Source organism: Vanrija pseudolonga, chromosome 1 (assembly GCF_020906515.1).
Source record: "Vanrija pseudolonga chromosome 1, complete sequence".
In the NCBI taxonomy this organism is placed as follows: domain Eukaryota; kingdom Fungi; phylum Basidiomycota; class Tremellomycetes; order Trichosporonales; family Trichosporonaceae; genus Vanrija; species Vanrija pseudolonga.
The window spans coordinates 4312009-4330732 of record NC_085849.1 but is presented as its reverse complement, the minus strand read 5'-3'; the positions used below and the strand labels follow the sequence as shown (position 1 = coordinate 4330732).

Genomic DNA, 18724 nt, shown 5'->3' with positions numbered 1-18724 from the left:
ACACCCTCCACGCCTCCCGCACGTGGATTGGATTGAAGTCTCATCACCTATCACCTCTATTCTACATCTGAAATATGTGCACTGCACAGTAAGCATTTGGGCCAAACTTGGCGGCGGTGCTCACCTCACACTGCTGCCACCTCCTCATCCGAGACCTCGTCGTGATCGTATCCGCGCACTTCACAGGCCCAGTGTCGTGTGTGGTGCTGGGTAAGACACAATGGTATTCCACTACAGGATATATACAGAAGGGTCGACTCGCAACACTTGCGCAGGGCGACCACCCCTAACCTAGCTGCGGTACTCGTCGTCGAGCTCGAACCGCGTGTCGGCTGGGTCGAGCGCCGCGTAGTCGGCGAGGGTCTTGAACACGTACGCGTGGTTCATGATCCTGGAGCTGTGATGACACTCGGATCCTGGCAGTCCCATAATCTGATCCTTGACCACCTGGCACAGCCCGCCCGGCGTGAGCGGCTGCGAGGGGAAGCGGTTCTTGAAGTGGCGGAGGACGCGGTCATTCTGGGTGGCACTGAAGTGGACAGTCTCGAGCCCGTACACCACAGTGTCGTACTCCTTCGCGGTGGGCCAGTGTCCGTGGCTCCAGGTGTAGTGACAAAATTCGGTGACATCGGTTGGAGCGTAGGGCCCAAGGGGGCGACGGGGAATCGGGCCACTCGCCATCGGCAGCGCAGTCCAGCTCTCCCACTCGTCGTGGAAGATCATCTTGGCACTAGGGGAGGCGGCAACGGTTGATCCAATGTAGTAGGACGGGTCCACACTTGCCTCCGCGTCACCGCGGCGCTCGGGAGGAAGGATCCAGGTGACCTCGGGCAGATTGACGTGGTACCAGTAGTTGCTGATCTCGCAGAAGGCGGGAATGGAGACATTGCGAATGACGAGCTTGCGGGGGGAGAGGAGCGGTAGGAATCCGCACTTGTGGGCTGAGCGCTGGCACAGGCTACCGAGGCCGGAGCCGCGGGGAGGGAGGACGATGCGCACGACTTGCACATGGCGGAACAGGAGCCAGATGAAGAATTTGAATTTGTCGAGCATGTGAGGATCAACTTCGTGTTCACACAGCTCCCACTCGTGCTCCCCGATCGACAGGACGCGGATGCGGGCGAGAAGACGATTCTTGAGGACGGTGAGCGGGGCCTGTGCCTCGCCAGGCGGGTTTGTGTAGAGGCCTTTCTCAAGGTTGGCTCCTTCCAGCAGATCGTCGAGGATGCGACCGTGGATACGAATGGTGTGGTAAAGGGCCGCACCAGCAGAGTTGTGCACGTCGCGGCTGACGCGGAGACAAGTGACCAGCGTCGCGCGGGTGGCGTGAGCCATGATGGCGTCGACGAGGTGCGGCGAGTTGCCGATGATGGTCGCGGCGCTGACCTGCGTCGGGGCGGAGACTTGGGTCGGAGAGCGTGGGGGCTGGTGTTAGGCGTGCATGGTGGGAGTGCTTACCATTGTGACTTGTTGAATGGTTGATGAGGTGAAGTGAAATCGAGTTGAGTTGACGCGTTGTGGTAAGGTGCCGCGACGATCTTGGGGCGTAGCGGCCTTGTCAACTCCACTCATGTGGCAAGACCCGAGAAAGCATCCTACCTCACTCAGCGAAATCCCCCGAGCCCCTAAGCTTCCACCTCACGACCTGAGCGTTGATGAATAGCTCATGACGGCCGCTGTCTATCCATACCGCCGCTCCTCAGCATCCAGAAGATGTTTTCGGCCAGCGTCATGAAGACCATCCCACCTGCGCTCACCTTTGCGGTTGGCCAGACATACGGTGGGCTTCAGGATGGGACAATCAGTATATCGGAGCCGTTGCCCACCTCCCAGCAGGTCGCCAGCATTGCGCAACTCGTTCTTGAGCGCGAGCTGGTCTCGACGACAATGAGTTGCGGAGGTGAACCTGTCGCGGCGGCGCCGGCGTCGTCCATCTCGCCCCTCCACAAACCGGCCTGCATTCGTATCAGTGAGACCGCGATACATGATGGTCTGATCAGTGGAGAGGACAATGATCACAGGATGACGGTGATGCATAAAACAGGTGTTGTTGTTTGGACTGGGCGGAATCAAAGGCGACGGGTGCCACAACACTCCCTTCCGAAAGTGGCGACATGGTGTTGAACGGAAGATGGGTTGGCACAATGGCACTGGAACTTGAGGGAGACGAGGCGTGCTTGATGACGGTGATGGTTGCAGTGGGTGATGCAAGAGATTGATCTTGCCACAGGCCAGATGGTCTGGCGCATACAGTATTGGCCGGCTGATCTTATCTGGTGGCCAGTCAGCTTGGCACCATCGCCGTCGCCTGCTCACCGCCACTTGTGCACAATTGGCGCCTACGTCAGAAGGGCGCTACCAGAACAGGTCGTCCCAGCCATCATCGAGCTCGTCTCTCCGTTCATCGGGATCGAGCATAAACCAGTAGTCGTCGATGGTCTCGAAAATGATTGACCCCTTCACACCAGGGGCAGGGGAGCTCGTGGCCCAAGTAGTTGTAGGCTCAGGCAAGGAGAGATTTTGGATTTCATCCATCACCTGAAGCCGGAGTGCTTCTTGTTCGTCCACGTCTGGGATCGTAAAGAATGGTTCCTCGCCGAACTGAACTGATTCGAGGCCGTAGATGGTGACTGGATACTCTGGAGCTCTGGGAGGAGAGCCGAACAGACTTTGGACTATCTCAGTGGTGCCGATGGAGTCATCTTCGTGAGAGGGCATAATCGCAGGCTGATATGGGCCGTAGCATGAATGGCCTCCGGGGAGGGAATTGGGGTCTGCGCAACAGCCCGTGGGCTCTGTCCAAGTCTCCCAGCTGTGATCGAACACAAACTTGACACTTGCGCCCTTGGCATACTTTGAATGGTGCTTGTAGAACGAGGAGGGTGTTGGAAAGCGCAGAGAGATCGACGGGAGAACAAAGACGAGCTCTTCGAGATTCGACATGTGTCGGAGGTCGAAAAACGCCAGCATGTAAGTGCCGCTATCCGTGTTGCGCACGACCACCTTCCGTGCCAGGCTGCTCTCGAGGAATCGACATCCCTCATCGCCGTGCCGTCGACATTGGCAAAATCTGTCGAGGTCGAACGTGTCCAATGGAGTAGGCACGATGCGAAGCGTCTCGATACCAGTCAGAAGGGCTGAGGAGAACTCTCCGTAGCCATCGCAGTCACGGCTGTCGTGCGATCCCAAGGACAGTACACGGACCCGAGCGAGGAGTCGGGCCTTCAGGCATCGTGTGTTGGCGCAGGTGAGCTTGCCCCCGGGCCGTCCTCCACACCAACGGCAGTTTGACGACTGGTCGTGAATCTGGATTGCACCCGAGAAGAAGGGGCCGATACGATCCTTATCGAGTCGCACGACGTCGTAAAGGATTGGAGCAGCGGCGAGGAAGAACTTTGTGCACACCCTGAGGCAAGTGACAAGACCCGCACGGTCAACAGAGGCGAAGATTGCGTCGACGAGATGCGGAGAGTTGAGGATGATGAGTGCCGGGGCTGGGCCGGCGGTCGGCGCTCGCGACTGGTGGATGGTGGTCAGTGGGGGGCGGAGGTGCGCCTGGTTGGAGACGCCGAAATTCCTACCATTGTGTGTCGCCACCCGATGTGCGAGGGGTTGGTGGCGAAGCAGTGAGTCTTGAACAATGGTGGGTGTGAGTGTTGTTGAGGCGAGAGGTGAAGAAAGGAAGGAGAAAAGTGATCTGCGGCGCGTCACCATGACTCCTCGAGGGGCGGCGTCATTGTGTTTTGCACCGTCACACGCATCAAGTCACAGGGCATCATTGCTCTGCATGCATAATCACAGTCTAAACAAAGGACGTTTATACAGGTAACTCGTCAGAATCTATAGCGGCGTTGCTTCTCCTGCATATGACGACTAGCGCGTCGCATCAAACGGGTCGAGCGTGCTATGCGAATCTTTCATCGAGGCCGTCGTCGAGCTCGTAAGCCCGCTGAGAGGAATTCATGGCGGCATAATCATCGAGAGTCTTGAAGGTGACCAGCGTCTTTGCGGACAGGACCGGGTCTGTCGGCTCCTCGCGCGCCACAGTCAGAGCAAAGACCTTGTCCTTGACCTGCTGCTGGAGCTCGTTCTGGAAAGCGTACGGGGTATACAGCTTGCCGTTGCTGAGCTTGGAGAGGGTGACGGACTCGAGGCCGTGGATGGTCGTCTTGTGTTTCACTGTGCCGCGTCGAGTAATGAAGAGCCTGTCTACAATGCCATCGGGAGTGAGGCAACGATGTTTCTTGGTGGGGACGGTTGCGTGATAGGCGCCGGAACATAGGCGTCCGCGTCGCCTGGCGATGCAGTCGGGGTCGGTACAGCATGTCGAGAACTCCTTCCACGACTCCGGGAGCTGTCGTGGAAGAGATACCTGCGGCTCGCAGTTGAGTCTTCCATGTCCCCGCGCAAGAAGAAGTTGCTGCCGTCAAACCGGCGGGCGTCGGTCGGCAGCACCAGCACGATCTCCTGGTGCGCCTGCAGGGTCTTCCACCTGAAGACGCTGTACATGGTTTGGTGCTCGTCCATGTTGCGCAGGATGATCTTCATGGCCTCGATGTGGTAGATGAATGCACATCCGTGACGCGAGAGGGAGTCGTCGCAGTAGCGCTCGAGGGAGAAGAGGCTGGCGGGGGTGGGAACGATGCGGAGAGTGCGCAGGTGGGTGAGGAGGGCGCCAGCCAGCTCTCCATACTCATGGCAGCTCTTTCTGGTGTGCGAGCCAATCGAGAGAACGCGTACATGGCTAAGGAGTTGGGCCTTGCGCGACTTGGAATTGGCACAAGCCAGAGTGCCCCCGCCCTCACCGTCGCACCAGTCGCAGTGCGAGAGCTGGTTGTGGAGCTTGAGGGCGCCCAGGAAGAACGGACCGAAGAGTGTGTGATCGAGGCGGACGGTGTGGTAGAGGTACGCGCCCGCGGTGTCGTGCAGGAACTTGTTGACGCGCATACAAGTGCGGCAGGTTGAGGAGGAGTTGGGCTGGTGTGCTGGGCTCGTCGTGCACGTTTGATGACTCGTTGGATGTGAGTTTGGCATGGTGACATGTGCGTGCAGACATACCATGTTGACTTTTGTGTGAGAAGTGGAGTGACCAAGTTGGAAAGTGGACAAAGTGAATCGTGTTGTTTTGGGTGGCCTCGCGCGGCTCGCACAGGTCTCACATTGGAAGCGACGCAGATCCACACCCAGCACAGCCACTTCTCCTGAACTTGACACATCTCTACATACATCATCGCTATCAACACGCACACATCTGTGCATACATGCCAGGCCTCACTGAGCGCTGTCGGGGACCTCGTCGAGCCCATCGTGGAGCTCATACATCCTCTCCTTCTGGTTGAGCGAGGCGTACTCGGCGAGCGTCCTGAAGAAGACGCCCTCGGCGGAGATCGGGAGCATAACGAAGTCGTCCCAGTCTCCCGTGCCCAAGGCATCCCAGACAGTGTATGACCCAGTGAGAACTTCGTCGATCACCATCTGGTGGAGGCTGATTCCCTTCCTACATGCCCATGTAAAATCCTCCTCATCGCCGAGCCGAACGCACTCAAGACCATAAAGAGTCGCGGTGTGCAACTCGGGGCCCCTAAAATCACCGAAGAGAGGGCTGATAATCTCACTGAAGGGGTAGAGGGGGCGGAAGGAACCGTTAACGACGGCTTGGTAGGAGCCGAAGCAGTAATGGTTGACATATGATGATGGATCCTTCGGGGGATGGCAGCAAGCTGGAGGAGATCTCCAAGTCTCCCAGGTGCCATGGAACACAAACTTGAGCTCCATCTCTCGGCGATAGTCCGTGGCATTGTTGGCAAAGATTTCACAGCCGATGGACCTGTGAGGGTCGGTAGGGAGCACCAGGACCAACTCCTTGACGGAGGCGAGAGCTGAGCTGGTGAGAAAGCCGAGTCCGCGATTGTGCTGGTCGATGTTGCGCATCACGACCTTGCGAACCGTCCTAAGGTTCGCTAAAAAGTGGCACTCCTCGTACGCGGGTGAAGATGCGCAGAACGGCTGAAGAACAACCGTGGTCACGGGGGCTGGCACAAGCCGAAGGGTGTCGACAGCGGTGAGGAGCTCGCCAGCGATCGGGCCCCACTCGTCGCAGAAGTATTGGTCATGCGACCCAAGGGAAAGCACGCGGACTTGCGAGAGTAGCAGCCCCTTCCTCGACAGTGGGTTGGCGCACAGCTGCGCGCCTCCACCGGGGCTGCCACACCAATCACAGTCGAGGTGCCCCCACCCGTCGTCGTGGTCGTGGAGGTCGACGGCGCCGAGGAAGAAGGGCACAATGGCGTCGCGGTCGAGACGTACAGTGTGGTACAGGCGCGCGCCGGCAATGTTGTGCACGTGCTTGTTGACCCTCATACAGAGGACGAGATAAGGCCGGTCCACGGAGTCGAATATTGCGTCGACAAGGTGTGGGCTGTTGAGGATGAGGTGCGCAGGCGGATGGGTCGCCCCGGGCGTGTACGTGGGCTGGGTTGCGTGAGTATGCGCTTGGAACTTGGGAGGGGACGTACCATTGTGAACTGGTTGGTTGTTGTTGATGTGGAATGAAGGATGTTGAAAGAGAGAAATGTTTGGATTCGCGTCGTGTCGTGTTTCCCGTCGCGCACGGACCTCCATTTCGCCACCCGCCCAGAAGTGCACCACCGGAATTTCATGACATCGCAACCTTACAAGGACTACTCTTCCTCCACACATACGCATGCAAAGCCATCTACACGTCGCCCCCCAAACCAACGCGTGCACCATAGAGCTCGTACCCCTTCTCCCCGGGAACAGGCGGAGATATGGCGTGGGCGTCGGCGTCTAGCTCTGCCAGTGTCAGCGTTTGCTCGACACTGCCGCCATTGCCCCGCCAACCTCGAGCTAGGCGCACTCACCTCCTGGTCAAACATCTCGTCGAGGCCATCATCAAGCTCATACAGACGCTCTGAGGGATGACCACTCGCGTACTCGTCGAGGGTCTTGAAGGTGACATTGTCGGCGGGTGGGAGCTCGAGGAGGACACCAGCGGCTTGTGAAACGGTTATTGAACCGGTGAGAATTTCGTCTATCGCGATCCTCCTCAGCTGCTCTTGCGTGAAGACGTCTGAATAGTCAGAGTAGGCGTCTATGTCGTAGTCGGACAGCTGCAGGAAGGTCTCGACCAGATAACAGGCCTCCTCCTTGAACTCGACGATTTCGAGACCATAAATGTTCGCCTCGCGTGCACTGGGGCCGACTTCGCTGCCGAACAGGGTCCGAACGAGATTGTGGGGAGTGAGACGGTCGTCGTAGTCCAACGCAGGGGCAGCTTCATACTCCCTGTGGCACTTATGCCATTCCATTTGACCTGGGCGACACCGGTGGCAGTTGTTCGGGACAACCCATGTCTCCCAACTGTGGTCAAAGAGGACCTTCAGTTTCTCTTCATAGCCGTCCGTTCGCTCGGCGAAACACTTCTTCTCGATGAAACGCGTGAGGTGCGGGGAAAGCACCCAGACGATCTCCTCAACGGGGGCTCGGTTGTTGAAGACACTTTCTCCCTGAGGGAGACCGTCAACGTTACGAATCACCAGTTTTCGAGGTCGCAGGAGCTCAAGAAAGCGGCAGCGACTGTCGTCGCTGGGGTAGTTGCAGAAGTGATGGAGGTCGTAGGTGTCAAGAGGTGTAGGGACTACACGCAGTATCTCAAGACCGGTGAGGAGAGCAGATGATGCCTCGGCATACAGTATGCCCAGAGTAGCGTCGTGAGAGCCGAGGGAGAGGACGCGGAGGTTGGAGAGCAGACGAGCCTTGATGGAGTCCGGGCGAGGGATGCAGTCGAAGTCGGACAAGCGCACGTCCGCAGCGCCCTCGAAGAAGTCCTCGATTTGTTCATGGCGAAGCCGAACAGTGTGGTAGAGGAGCGACCCAGCGACTTGATGCAGCTCCTTGTTGACCCTCAGGCAGGTGACCAGCGTCGCGCGGTCGGTGGAGAGAAGGATGGAGTCGATGATGTGTGGGCAGTGGAGGACGAGACGCCCGGCCGTGAAGCCTTCCAGCGCATCGGTGGCCTTGTGCCTTGGGTACGTGTTGTGCTTGGGTGGCCTCACCATGGTCGTGTTGATCTCGGTTATGTTGGTGGACTGAAAGGAGTTGAAAGTTGGAATATGTGGTGGGAGTGAAGTTGGTCGAGAGGGCGCAATTGTTTGGGTGGCGACTCGCCATCCCTGCATCCCCCCACACGCCGCGACACATACTGTAACCGCGCGCCATCGTCCCAGAGCCCGCACACACAAGCCCGCAAGCAATTATGACAGCACATGCATCCCCCAAGGCACCTCCTCAAGCTGCTGGTCCACCGATCCTATGCAAAGAACGAGTCGGGACCGTCGTCGAGCTCATACCGCCGCTCGGCGGGATCAAGCCGTGCGTACTCGTCCATCGTCCTAAACTTGACCTTGTCGGTGGGCGGAAGCTGGACCAACACCTTGGACTTGCGCGCGGCTGTCAATGACCCTGTGAGGACCTCGTCCATCACCAGCTGGGTCAGCTGGTCCTGCTTGAGGTTGTTTGGGTCGGTCACGGGGTCGTACGGGACGTAGTCGGTGTTGCCGTCCTCGTCTGGCAAGTAGGTGACTGGCGAGCCACCTTCGACCTCGACTTCGATGAAGTCGTCGCCGAAGTCTGCATACGCGGCGCCTTCTGTCTCCTCTGCCTCGTCGGCATCGTCGGACTCGTACCCTTCCTCTCCCGAGAACCGTCGGAAGGCAGCGATGAGCTCGTCGCCATAGTCGTCCCGCAGCGGAACCGTCTCGAACCCGTAGATTGTCATGGCGCGAGCCTCGGCGCCGAGCTTGTCGTCGAACAGGGGCTTGGTGACGAGCAATGGCTGCAGCGTCCTGATGAAGACATCGTCGCCCTCGGTGGGGACGGGCAACGACGCCCGGTAGTCGTTGATGCACTCATGCTCCTGCACGTTATGATCGGGGTGGATACACAGCATAGGCGGCGACCATGTCTCCCAGCTGTCGTCGAACACGATCTTGAGCCGCTCGTCGGAATACGCCCGCGCGCGTTCGGCAAACGTCCAGTCGTTGAGGTACCGGTCTCTATTGGGCGACAGCACCAGGACCATCTCCTCGACGGCGGCGCGCTCCTCGAAGCAGTGGAACATGATGGTCTCGGCGCTGACGTTGCGCACGACAAGCTTACGTGCCTGGCAGCTCTCGAGGAACTTGCAGCCGCCCTCCATGGGCCGACAGCAGAACTCCCACAGCACCTCGCTGGTATACGCCGCCGACACTGCTCGGAACGTGTCGAGCCCGGTGAGGAGGGCGCCGACTATCGGCCCGAACCTGAGGCATAGCTGGTTCCCGTGATTGCTGAGGGAGAAGACGCGCACCTTGGCCAACAGCCGCCCCTTGGTGGAGTCCGACAGCGTCGCGTGGGGCGAGTCTTGCTGCGCCGCTCCGATGGCAACCGCACCGTCGATGAAGCCGCTCAGGTCCTCCTCGGTTACCCGGACCGTGTGGTAGAGGAGCGTACCGGCGGCCTCGTGAACGGCCTTGTTGACGCGCAGGCAGGTAACCAGCGTCGTGCGGTCCGTGCTGTTCACATGGCAATGAATCATATGGACGAGCGAGAAGGTCCTGGGTACACCTATTGGGATCATGAACATACGGGAAGGGACACTGATGATGCGGGCGGCAACAAGTTGCATTGTGAGGTCTGGCGATGTTACATTGCCGCGAGATTGTCGAGAAATGCAAAAGGGTCAGTTGGAGGTCCTCCACGGCGAGGTCCCGATGGAGGTTCCTGACGGTGGGGTTCCGGGCTACCTGGGAGAACGTCAGATTGACCCGCCTGCCATCGCAACCACATCTTACTCACTCGTAACGGAACGGCGCGTCGACCCCGCGCGGTGACAGGAGACAAGCCGTGCGGCCAGGCCGTCATCGAGCTCAAACCGACGTACAGCCGGTTCCAGGGCAGAGTATACTTCCATTGTCTTGAACGACACCCAGTTTCCACCACTCGGAGGTGGGGGAACAGAGTCGAACTGGGCGACGATTGCCGCCTGTGCCTCTCGGAGAGCATCGCCCTGTGTCTCCGGGAATGTAAACGTCACAGGCAGACCGACACCAAAAGCAGTGGCAAGGGCATTCAGATCGCCTATAATGTCACCTGAGTTTGCTGCCGTCTGGAACACGACAGTCTCCATACCATAGATGGTATGTGGGTGGACAGGTGCCTGGTTGCGGCAAAGTGCCATTGGGGCAACAACGGTGTCGGTAATGAGTGGCGGCTGCTCCCCCGGCAGCCACTGAATAGGAAGGTTCTCGGTGTTGTTTGGCTGCCGCCAGTCCTCCCACTGCGCAGCAAAGATCAAGACGACTCGGCACACCGACGGGTACTTCCACTCCCCGTCCCGCAACTTGACGCGGTGAGGGAACCGGAGGTGGTCGTTCGGCACCACCCATACCAGCTCCCGGAGTGAGGTCGTCGCCGAGGGGTTGTGGAACTTTATGAACGTTGAACCATGGGACAGGAAGTCGATATTGCGCAGCACAATCTTCCTGGGGGACAGCGTCTTCAAGAACTTGCAGTTGCAGTTCTCAATGCCGTCATGGCAGAAGAGTTCAAGCGCTTGACGGTTTCTTGGCATGCGCACAATACGGAGAGTGTCCAGGCCGGTTAAGAGGGCGGCAGAACGGGCGTAAGGGGCGCATTGTGTGGAGGCGTGTGAGCCAATCGACAACACACACACCCGGGCGAGGAGTTTGCCCTTCCTTGTGTCCCTCAGGTTGAGGGCTGGCGCGATGGAACCATGGGGGTCAGGGGGAGCGGTCGCGACGCGGAAGAAGGCCTCGATGCTCCCCGCGTCAAGTCGGACCGTGTGGTAGAGCTGCGCGCCGGCTACGTCGTGGAGGCTCTTGACGCGAAGACACGTGACGAGGGTGTCACGGTCGGTGCAGCTGAGGATGCTGTCCACGATGTGTTGGCAGTTGAGGAGAATGTGGGCGGGGGACGAGTCGGGGAAGATCGCCTGGGAGGCCAGCGAGGAGGCGGCGGAGGGTGGAAGAGCCTACGCGGTGTCAGCTGCGTGCTGTGCGGGACTTGGGGGTACTGTACCATTGTGTAAGAACTTTGCTGGATAAGAGGTGTTGGTTGGGTGTTGTTGTGAGTGAGAGTGGGTGAAGGAGAGAAGGAGACAAGGAGACAAAGGAGCGAAAAGGAGCCAAAGGAGGGCGTGTCGGCGCTGCGTTGGCCAGGTGGGTGGCAAAGGGTGGATGTGGAAAGTGGAGGTGTGGGGCGGGGCCCCAAATCCGAACTCGTCCGGGACACTCGAGGCAAGGACGCGCTGGAAACGTTATTCCCATGACAATGCATGATACCAACGAGCACCTAGCTGCATCTGATGGAACTTTGCACCTTATGGAAAGGAAGGGAGAGAGTGGGAAACAGGAGACGCTCGTAGACGTGAATCGTGGCGTGGAAGTTGGTGGGCAGGATTAGTAGAGGCGGCGTTATCGTGCAGCGCCGCGACGGTGGGACTATTGACAGTGCATGGCATGGATGTTCTGTATGTCGATGTCTCGTGCTTGTCACTTGGACTGTTCCAGGTTCCTCCTCCTCACCCCGGCCTCCTCACCACTGGAGAACTACCCATCAAGACCATCGTCGAGCTCGTACTGCTTCTCGGTGGCGTCGAGGGCCGCGTACTCGGCCAAGGTCCTAAACGAGAGCCAGCTACCGCTACTCGGAAGTGGCGGGAAGGCTGAGAAACTCTCCAAGAGCGAGTCCTTGACGATCTTCTGCATGGCCTCCTGGGTCGCGGGGGTCCTAAAGTCGTCGTCTTCTCCGTCCTCGTCTTCCCCGTACTCAAGCTCGACGCTCTCCAGTCCGTATATCGTGTGTACGTGCAAGGGCGGCCCCATCGGCTCGAGCATGTCGATGATGACGCTGTGCTCCATGGGCTCCGCATCGGGGTGTTGTGGAGTGACTCGGGTGGCCTTGAAGTTGCGGGGATGAGGAAACACCTCCCACGTCTTCTGGAATAGGATCTTGACCTCCGTGACTCCCGGGAACTGGCCAGTTGCTTTGCGGAGTTGAGGGGGGTCCATCAGAGAGTCTTCGGTGGTAGGGACGACCAACACCATGGACTTGGGAGTGTTGGAGGAGAGTGACTTGAGGAGGGACTCGATGGATCCGTAGTCGCTGTTGCGCACCACAAGCTTCTCCATGGACTTCCATTGAAGGAGGGCGCAAGTGGAGCGGTTGCCCATACACAGGCCTTCCAGCTGGTAGTTGTTGCCGCGGACGGCGGGCACAATCCGAACCGTGTGGACCGCGTTGAAAAGCGCGGCCGCCACTCCGGGGAAAGCCCGGCACTGGTGGGGATGGTGGGAGCCGACGGAGACGACGCGGACATGGGCAAGAAGGTCGTTCTTGCTCCTAAGCGACGTGGAGCCAGCAACCTCGCCGGCCGCCGTGCCCGTGTTGTTCCGTTCATGAGCAACGGCACCGCGGAGGAGGCGGCTCATGTTGTCGCCGTCGACGCGGATGGTGTGGTAGAGCATTGGGCCGGCAGTGTTGAAAAACGTCTTGTTGACGCGGAGACAGGCAACGAGAGTCTGTCGATTGGAGCAGCGGAGGATACTGTCGACGACGTGTGGGCAGTTCAACATCGTTTGCGCCGCCGACAGTGGGGGGTTGGCGGCTGCGTTGCTGGCGGTATCCTGCCCCGTTAGCTCCGGATGTGAGACGCTGGAAGCTTACCATGTTGGGTGGGTTGTCGTTGGTGGGAATTGAGTAGGTGACGTTGCAATGTCAAGATTGGAAGAAAGGCGAACGACAAGTTGAGTGAGTGTGCGTGTGGTGTGCTCGAGTGGTTCGCCTGGCGGTGTGTGGGTGGCTGTGCATTTGCAATCCGAGGCGTGGACACAATCATGCAAGTTGCTCGCTCTACACACAATCGATCATACGACAACGGACTAATGCTGTCTACAAATGCTACAAACCATGCCCACGAACACAGTGCAAAGACTTCATTGATGCTCAAGGCGAACTCATAGGCACCGGACAGGGGAACGACAGTGGGTGTTGTTTGCCCGCGCAGACTGGCTGCAACCGACTAGAACTTGCGCGTCTCGGCCATCAACCGCGAGGCCCAGGCTCTCACCTGGACCACGGTCCACTCGTCGGTGACCAAATACCTTTTGAAGGTCTCACGAGTCGCTTGTATGACAGCAAGGGACAGCTGCTCTCCATGAAGCTGCGGCCACTTAATGTTGCTCTGAATGAGCGTCGGCGTGAGCAGCTCCAAGCCGATGAAGCGCACGGCGCCTTGATTGGGGACGAGGTGGAGCCGGTTGAACTTGTGAGCGAGATCACCCAGCATGCCAGGCATAAGAACTTGATATCCTTCCGTGCGAAAGGGGTTGTAGTCTCGAGAGACCGTGGAGCGCGGCGGCGGCGTCGATGCGGGCCGGAGGTAGTCGGGCACGAAGATGAAGCCAACGAAGCGGGGCCGGTCGCCGGGCCGCTCGGCCCACTTGATCGAGAGTATGTTATCGATTGCGCTGTGAAGTTCCTTTGCTTCGTCCCCCTTCACGCTGGCCGAGGAGACGGTGAAGGCAATGTAGACGACAAGTCGATGAGTCCCCGGTGGGACGACCAGCTTGATCTTCTCCGCATTAGCGGCCGGCGCCGTCGCGGGGCCGTGCACATACACCCAGCCAATAGCGGTGTACCGAGGAAGACGGGTATGCCGGTGCGTGCCGTGAACCCATGAGAGCCGTCGGTCAGGTGGCGTCCCATGGCGGGGGTCACTCTCGGCGGAGCGCTGGAGGCGCTGGTCCGCCAGGGCCTGGAGCGCGTGGCACGTGCCGCGGGAGGCGATGAGCGAGGCGACGTCGGCATGCTTCAGGATGGCCTCCACTATGTGGGGGTACATGTCGTACGAGATTGCGGAAGGGGTGATGGGCTTCCTCTTGTGACGTTTTCGGCGCGGTTCGGGGGGCGGCGCGGCGCGTCGGACGGAGTCGGCTTTGTGCTTGCCCAAGGCGGAAGACGACGCGCTCAGCGGCGACGAGGACCGAGGGGATGGCGGTGGCGAGAGCCTCTGTCGGGAGGAGGAGCCATCAGATGGTTGTGGCGGTGGGCTGCTCTCGAAGACCCGGAGAGGCCGCCGCACGACCGCAGGCAGCCGGCCAATGAGGCCCAGGACGGACGTGCGGATGCCCGCGCGCCGCAGGTCGTCGGCGCTCGGCCCGCGCGTGAGCGGGGTCGAGCGGGCCTTGTTCGACGACTCTGCTGCGCTGCCAGTCGCGTTCGCGGCCATCGTGCCGGGGCTGTTGATGGTGGTTGTCAACAAGTGAAGTGCAACATGCGGCTGCAGTGACAGATATAAATGTCCCAAATCGCCATTTTGCCACTCGGTGGCGAGTCACGTGATGGTGATGTCATTGGACGGGTCCGAAGTTGCGCGATGGGCTGGCCGCGCTCTCCTGCAACCACAGCCCCGCAGGCCACTTGGCAGCGAGCTCAGGCGGGCTCGCGAACGCTCAGTGGTGGTTCTAGCTTGCCGTCCCCTTAAACAGTACTGAGCTGCACCGCAGAGGTTCAACCACGCGTGGTCAATGTCTAAGCTAAGCTGCCGAAAGAATACGGGGTGTCAACGAATCCCGCTCCTCACGGGGTGACTTTTGGCTGGTGAACGCCGCGCCAGCTTCAAACCATCACATTTGCATTGCTACCACTCGTTCTGTCCCGCAGACAGTCGATCCAAACACTCATCAATGTCTGCAGGCCAGCGCCAGAGCCCGAGCTCAGGTCCTCTCCCTGCACAGGCCCGCACTTCGTCCTGGATGACTCGCAGGGCTGCGCGTGTGACATCGTTACCCCCACCCCTTGCGGCAAGCGACTTGCTCACGAGCCCCAACGGCAGTGTCTCGAGACCCCGAAGCCGCACCGAGCCAAGCCGCAGGTGGCCGGCTACGGCAAGGTTGTGCACGATGTGGCCGAAGAAGCCGTGCGGACGGGGGCCCCAGGCAAAGCCCACCTTCTGGGTCCAGCGGGTGTCAAGATCCGGTTGCGACTCGTGATCCGAGCTTGGATCGTTCTCCGAGTTACATTTTGCGTCCGCAAGGCGAGGAGCGAACGCGAGATCCAAAAGCTCGGGGTACACCGGCCGCCTGTTTGGGCTGGGGATGCTCGGCATTCGAAGCAAGTGTCCCCCAGACAGGATCTCGGGCCAGATGGGCATGGCGGTGAATGGCGGGGCTCGGGGGTTAAACGAGAGGACCACTACATGGCGGCGCGTCGTGAGCGGCAGCCAGAGCTGGTTCGTGACCTCTCTGGCGTCGAGGTAGATGTGGTCGACGACGGTGTAGGGGGGTATCATCGCCCTCGAGAGCCCGTCGATCCGGGGGTGCATGAAGCGGCCGCCATGGGTCCCTGGCTCTGGGTAGCGTGTGCTCTTCTCCAAGAGGCGATCGACATCCGCCTTGAGCGAGCGGCACACGAGCCGGCAGGACAGTGTCGTCTCGAGGTCGGCCTGCTCGAGCACCAGGTTGACGAGGTGCGGGTACGTGGTGTATGTAAGCGGTAGTGGCGTGACGGGAGGGCGCCGGGGTGGCTGTGGCTCGTCAGGCTGTGACTCGACCGGTGCCGGCTGCTGGAGAGAATGTCGCGGAGGCCGGAAACGGTACCCTGGGGCCGGCGGCTTCGACCGCGGGGCAGGCGGTAGCTTTCGGCACAGGTCAGCGACGGATATGCGGCCGCGGGATCGTAGATCTGCTGTCGTGGGCGCTGATGGGGGCTTGGTGGCCGTGTCGATATCCATGTTGGTGAGTGTGTGGTTGCAAAGTGTGGTAGTCGTCGTCGTGTCCGAGTCGAGATGGTCGATGGTTTGGTTGGTCACGACTCGGTACAGGCACAATGTTTGCCACCCAACGACGTCAGAGTCGGGGCCCCGCGCTATGGTTGCCATCACCAGCAAGTCGTCGTGACCCACCACCAACCTGTAAACGGCGAAGCTGTAAACGGCGCAACTAAACCGCTACATATACACAAATGGCACGACCAGTGGATGCAGTCAACCTCGACAGATCGTGCTCTGCCTCCTTGGACCCCAGGCGCTTCACCGCTTGCCCCAACTCGTCACCTTCACCCCGCCTCCTCGCCGCTGCTCAACGTGACGCCTTCGTCGTCAAGGCCGCCAGTCCACTCCCTCACCTCACGGCCGGCGTCACCACCAGCCCCTTGCCCACCGTGAGACTCTCCACAGCGGCCTCCACTTCCGCGTCCATGTCCTTCTTGCCCCACTCTTGGAGCGTGTGGTCAACCGAGAAGCCGTCGTCGGTCGGGAGCGGCCGGGTACGGCGGAACGCAAGCCAGTGACGGAACTGCTCTTTGAGGTTGGCCATCGCCGCGTCGCGTGCAGCCTCGCCACCCATATCGGGGTCGTAGCTCATGTCCACGACCCGGGCCGGGAGGAGTTCGAGCCCCGAGACGCGGACAGTCGTGCCGTAGACGAGTTGGTCCTACAGGTCGAGGGCGGCGAACACAACGCTTTGGACGCCTTCAATGCGGGTACACTTGCCCCGCTCGGGGCGGCCGCCCGCTTTTTTGTGGATCGGTTTGAAGGGATAGCTGTCCAAGCCTCGGCTGGCCTCATGGCGGTACGACTCTAGCATGCCGTCGTCTTGACCAAATAGCTCGGCCATGCGCTCCAGGTCGTCCTCCAGGCGCGGAGCGAAGACGATCTCAAGCTCTTCCAGCAATGGCCCGCAAACAGCGTACTCGCTGCCCCCAATTGATAGCGCACCCGATATAGCTGCTGCGGCGCTATCGGGGGTCGGCTTAGTGGTTATTGGGACTGTAATAACAACAATGTGACGACGCGTTCCCTCCACGGGGTTGATGGTAGAATCTGCACCCAATAGAGAGGCGTCGACTAGATCGATGACTGTGTACGGCGGGATGACGGCGCGTCCGTGAGTCGGGGTCATTTTCGTCAAGCAACAGCCAGGCGGGCGATCGTACTTTTGTCGGGCGGCATCCCAGGCATCGAAGGCGTCGTACATGACATTGTTGTTGGCTTCCGCGTCGTAATAATCGTCTTCGTCGTCATATCCGCGGTTGAAGTAGCTCCGTTTAACGTCATCGCTGGTGTCGACATGGCCCTCCTTAGGACGCCACTGGGATGACACGGCGCGTTGCAACAGGTGAGTGTCAACGCGCAACCGGAGGTCTCTACTAGCGCGTCGGAGTGTCAGCAGCGCAGGGATGTCGCACCGCTCCCAGATCAAGTCGAAGATGTGCGGGTATGCGGTGTGATCGAGTGTGATAGGGGCGGGGCGTGACCGCTTGTTGGGGGTCTCGGCTTCCACGGACCGCTGGCGGCGATTCTGGGTCATGGCGAGTCGGAGAGTTGTAGATGGGACAAGTGTAGCCGATAGAAAGGAGGAGAGAAAGAAAGTAGACGCGTCGCATGTCGCGCCCCGTCTTGCATCAAAGACGAAGTGAGATCACGTGACGTTGATCCTCCCATCGCCCAACGAGGCGGAGCATACGGCACAAGCAAGTCTTGCAAAGCGATAGCGAGTACAGTTGGAAGTGAACTAGTCTAAGAGGGCAGGCTGTCTTCTTTACACTCAACCTCCGCGAGCGCCACGCGCCAGCAGCTCTCGCCACGAAACAGCTTCGAGTCTATCCACCGCGGCGTCGATATCCTTCCGCCCCCAAAGCTTGAGCACGGCATCCACCTCGCTCCCGTCGTCCCGCACGTCCGTCAGACCGGCCCGACGCTCGACCCAGAGACGGAACTGGCGCTTGATCAGCTCCATGGCCTCGTCACCTGCGCTTCACCAGTTCTTCTACGGCCGGGCGTTGAGGTCGAGAATCTGCGGGGGGATCAACCGCAGCCTGGCGACGGTCGCCGTGCCCCCGTAGGCTAGGTGCTCGAAGATGCGCAAGAGGAAGAAGAGGTAGCTGTGGATGCCTTCCACCTTGGCCAAGTCGCCCGGAATATGGCGCCGGTTGTGCCCGTCGGCGCTCGTCGAGAGTACCGGGGCGAAGGGATAGAAGTCGTAGCGGGCCTTCCTGGCGTCACGGTGGCACCATACCACCATGTCTTCGTCCTCGTCCTCGTCGGGGAGGTCGTCAAGGTCGTCGTCCTCGAGGTCCATGCGTGGCCAGAAGACAATATCTACCCTTGACGGCCGCTGGTGCGGATCGTAGCCCTCAAATTCGATCTCTCGCGGGCCGCCTATTGTCGCGGCTGCATTTGCGAGGCTTGCGTATCGTGTAAAGGGGAAGGTGACGAGCACGACGTGGCGCTGCATGCCGTCCACACAGCGGAGGACCGTCTTTTCCTCGCCCTCGAAGGGCCGCACTGCCTGCACATGGTCGATCGACGACAGTGTAGGGAGGGAGGATTGTCCGCCAGTGGAACGTGGATAGTTGCACTGTGGAGCCGGGGGACGGGCGGTGTTTGCTGCACCGCGATGTGGTGTACTCGCCTTCAGGCAGGCAGGAAAGCGATGTCTCCTCAACAGCGATCTGAAGTGTTCGGACATCGACACGCGCTCGTATGGTTCGGCTCACTCGGCGCAGAGTGAGGAGAGCAGGCATGTCGCACAGGTCCAGGATGTGTTGGAAGATGTGCGGGAACGCCGTGTGGTCGAGTACGATTGGGCCTGGGGTGGGGTCGAGAGATAGGATGCGGCGCTTGCTGGGCGGTTCGAATGATACA

At 59.9% G+C, this 18724-nt stretch overlaps 10 protein-coding genes across 10 annotated transcripts; all 10 read right to left on the bottom strand.

Moving 5' to 3' along the window:
• Positions 1-291: 291 nt before the first annotated feature.
• LOC62_01G001617 (uncharacterized protein) lies at positions 292-1461 on the bottom strand (the record flags this gene model as incomplete). The annotated part of the gene is made up of 2 exons (XM_062768112.1): positions 292-1386; positions 1459-1461. The coding sequence occupies 2 exons, from the start codon at positions 1459-1461 to the stop codon at positions 292-294; spliced, it is 1098 nt and encodes a 365-aa protein (XP_062624096.1).
• Positions 1462-2355: 894 nt separating this feature from the next.
• On the bottom strand, positions 2356-3761 carry LOC62_01G001616 (uncharacterized protein; the record flags this gene model as incomplete). The annotated part of the gene is made up of 2 exons (XM_062768111.1): positions 2356-3494; positions 3758-3761. The coding sequence occupies 2 exons, from the start codon at positions 3759-3761 to the stop codon at positions 2356-2358; spliced, it is 1143 nt and encodes a 380-aa protein (XP_062624095.1).
• A 448-nt stretch (positions 3762-4209) lies between these two features.
• On the bottom strand, positions 4210-5034 carry LOC62_01G001615 (uncharacterized protein; the record flags this gene model as incomplete). The annotated part of the gene is made up of 1 exon (XM_062768110.1): positions 4210-5034. The coding sequence occupies one exon, from the start codon at positions 5032-5034 to the stop codon at positions 4210-4212; it is 825 nt and encodes a 274-aa protein (XP_062624094.1).
• A 237-nt stretch (positions 5035-5271) lies between these two features.
• Positions 5272-6541, bottom strand: LOC62_01G001614 (uncharacterized protein; the record flags this gene model as incomplete). Its single annotated transcript, XM_062768109.1, has 2 exons — positions 6516-6541; positions 5272-6471 (listed from the first exon to the last, which is right to left on the bottom strand). The coding sequence occupies exons 1-2, from the start codon at positions 6516-6518 to the stop codon at positions 5272-5274; spliced, it is 1203 nt and encodes a 400-aa protein (XP_062624093.1). The 5' UTR covers positions 6519-6541.
• A 94-nt stretch (positions 6542-6635) lies between these two features.
• Positions 6636-8130, bottom strand: LOC62_01G001613 (uncharacterized protein). The gene is made up of 2 exons (XM_062768108.1): positions 6882-8130; positions 6636-6813 (listed from the first exon to the last, which is right to left on the bottom strand). Exons 1-2 carry the CDS (start codon positions 8076-8078, stop codon positions 6808-6810), a joined length of 1203 nt encoding a protein of 400 aa, XP_062624092.1. The 5' UTR covers positions 8079-8130; the 3' UTR covers positions 6636-6807.
• A 199-nt stretch (positions 8131-8329) lies between these two features.
• On the bottom strand, positions 8330-11200 carry LOC62_01G001612 (uncharacterized protein; the record flags this gene model as incomplete). Its single annotated transcript, XM_062768107.1, has 3 exons — positions 11098-11200; positions 9933-11050; positions 8330-9572 (listed from the first exon to the last, which is right to left on the bottom strand). The coding sequence occupies exons 1-3, from the start codon at positions 11098-11100 to the stop codon at positions 8330-8332; spliced, it is 2364 nt and encodes a 787-aa protein (XP_062624091.1). The 5' UTR covers positions 11101-11200.
• A 313-nt stretch (positions 11201-11513) lies between these two features.
• On the bottom strand, positions 11514-12747 carry LOC62_01G001611 (uncharacterized protein; the record flags this gene model as incomplete). Its single annotated transcript, XM_062768106.1, has 2 exons — positions 11514-12704; positions 12745-12747. 2 exons carry the CDS (start codon positions 12745-12747, stop codon positions 11628-11630), a joined length of 1080 nt encoding a protein of 359 aa, XP_062624090.1. The 3' UTR covers positions 11514-11627.
• A 352-nt stretch (positions 12748-13099) lies between these two features.
• LOC62_01G001610 (uncharacterized protein) lies at positions 13100-14308 on the bottom strand (the record flags this gene model as incomplete). The annotated part of the gene is made up of 1 exon (XM_062768105.1): positions 13100-14308. One exon carries the CDS (start codon positions 14306-14308, stop codon positions 13100-13102), a length of 1209 nt encoding a protein of 402 aa, XP_062624089.1.
• Positions 14309-14594: 286 nt separating this feature from the next.
• On the bottom strand, positions 14595-16203 carry LOC62_01G001609 (uncharacterized protein). Its single transcript, XM_062768104.1, has 2 exons — positions 14900-16203; positions 14595-14847 (listed from the first exon to the last, which is right to left on the bottom strand). The coding sequence occupies exons 1-2, from the start codon at positions 15956-15958 to the stop codon at positions 14698-14700; spliced, it is 1209 nt and encodes a 402-aa protein (XP_062624088.1). The 5' UTR covers positions 15959-16203; the 3' UTR covers positions 14595-14697.
• Positions 16204-17846: 1643 nt separating this feature from the next.
• LOC62_01G001608 (uncharacterized protein) lies at positions 17847-18548 on the bottom strand (the record flags this gene model as incomplete). The annotated part of the gene is made up of 1 exon (XM_062768103.1): positions 17847-18548. One exon carries the CDS (start codon positions 18546-18548, stop codon positions 17847-17849), a length of 702 nt encoding a protein of 233 aa, XP_062624087.1.
• Positions 18549-18724: the final 176 nt, after the last annotated feature.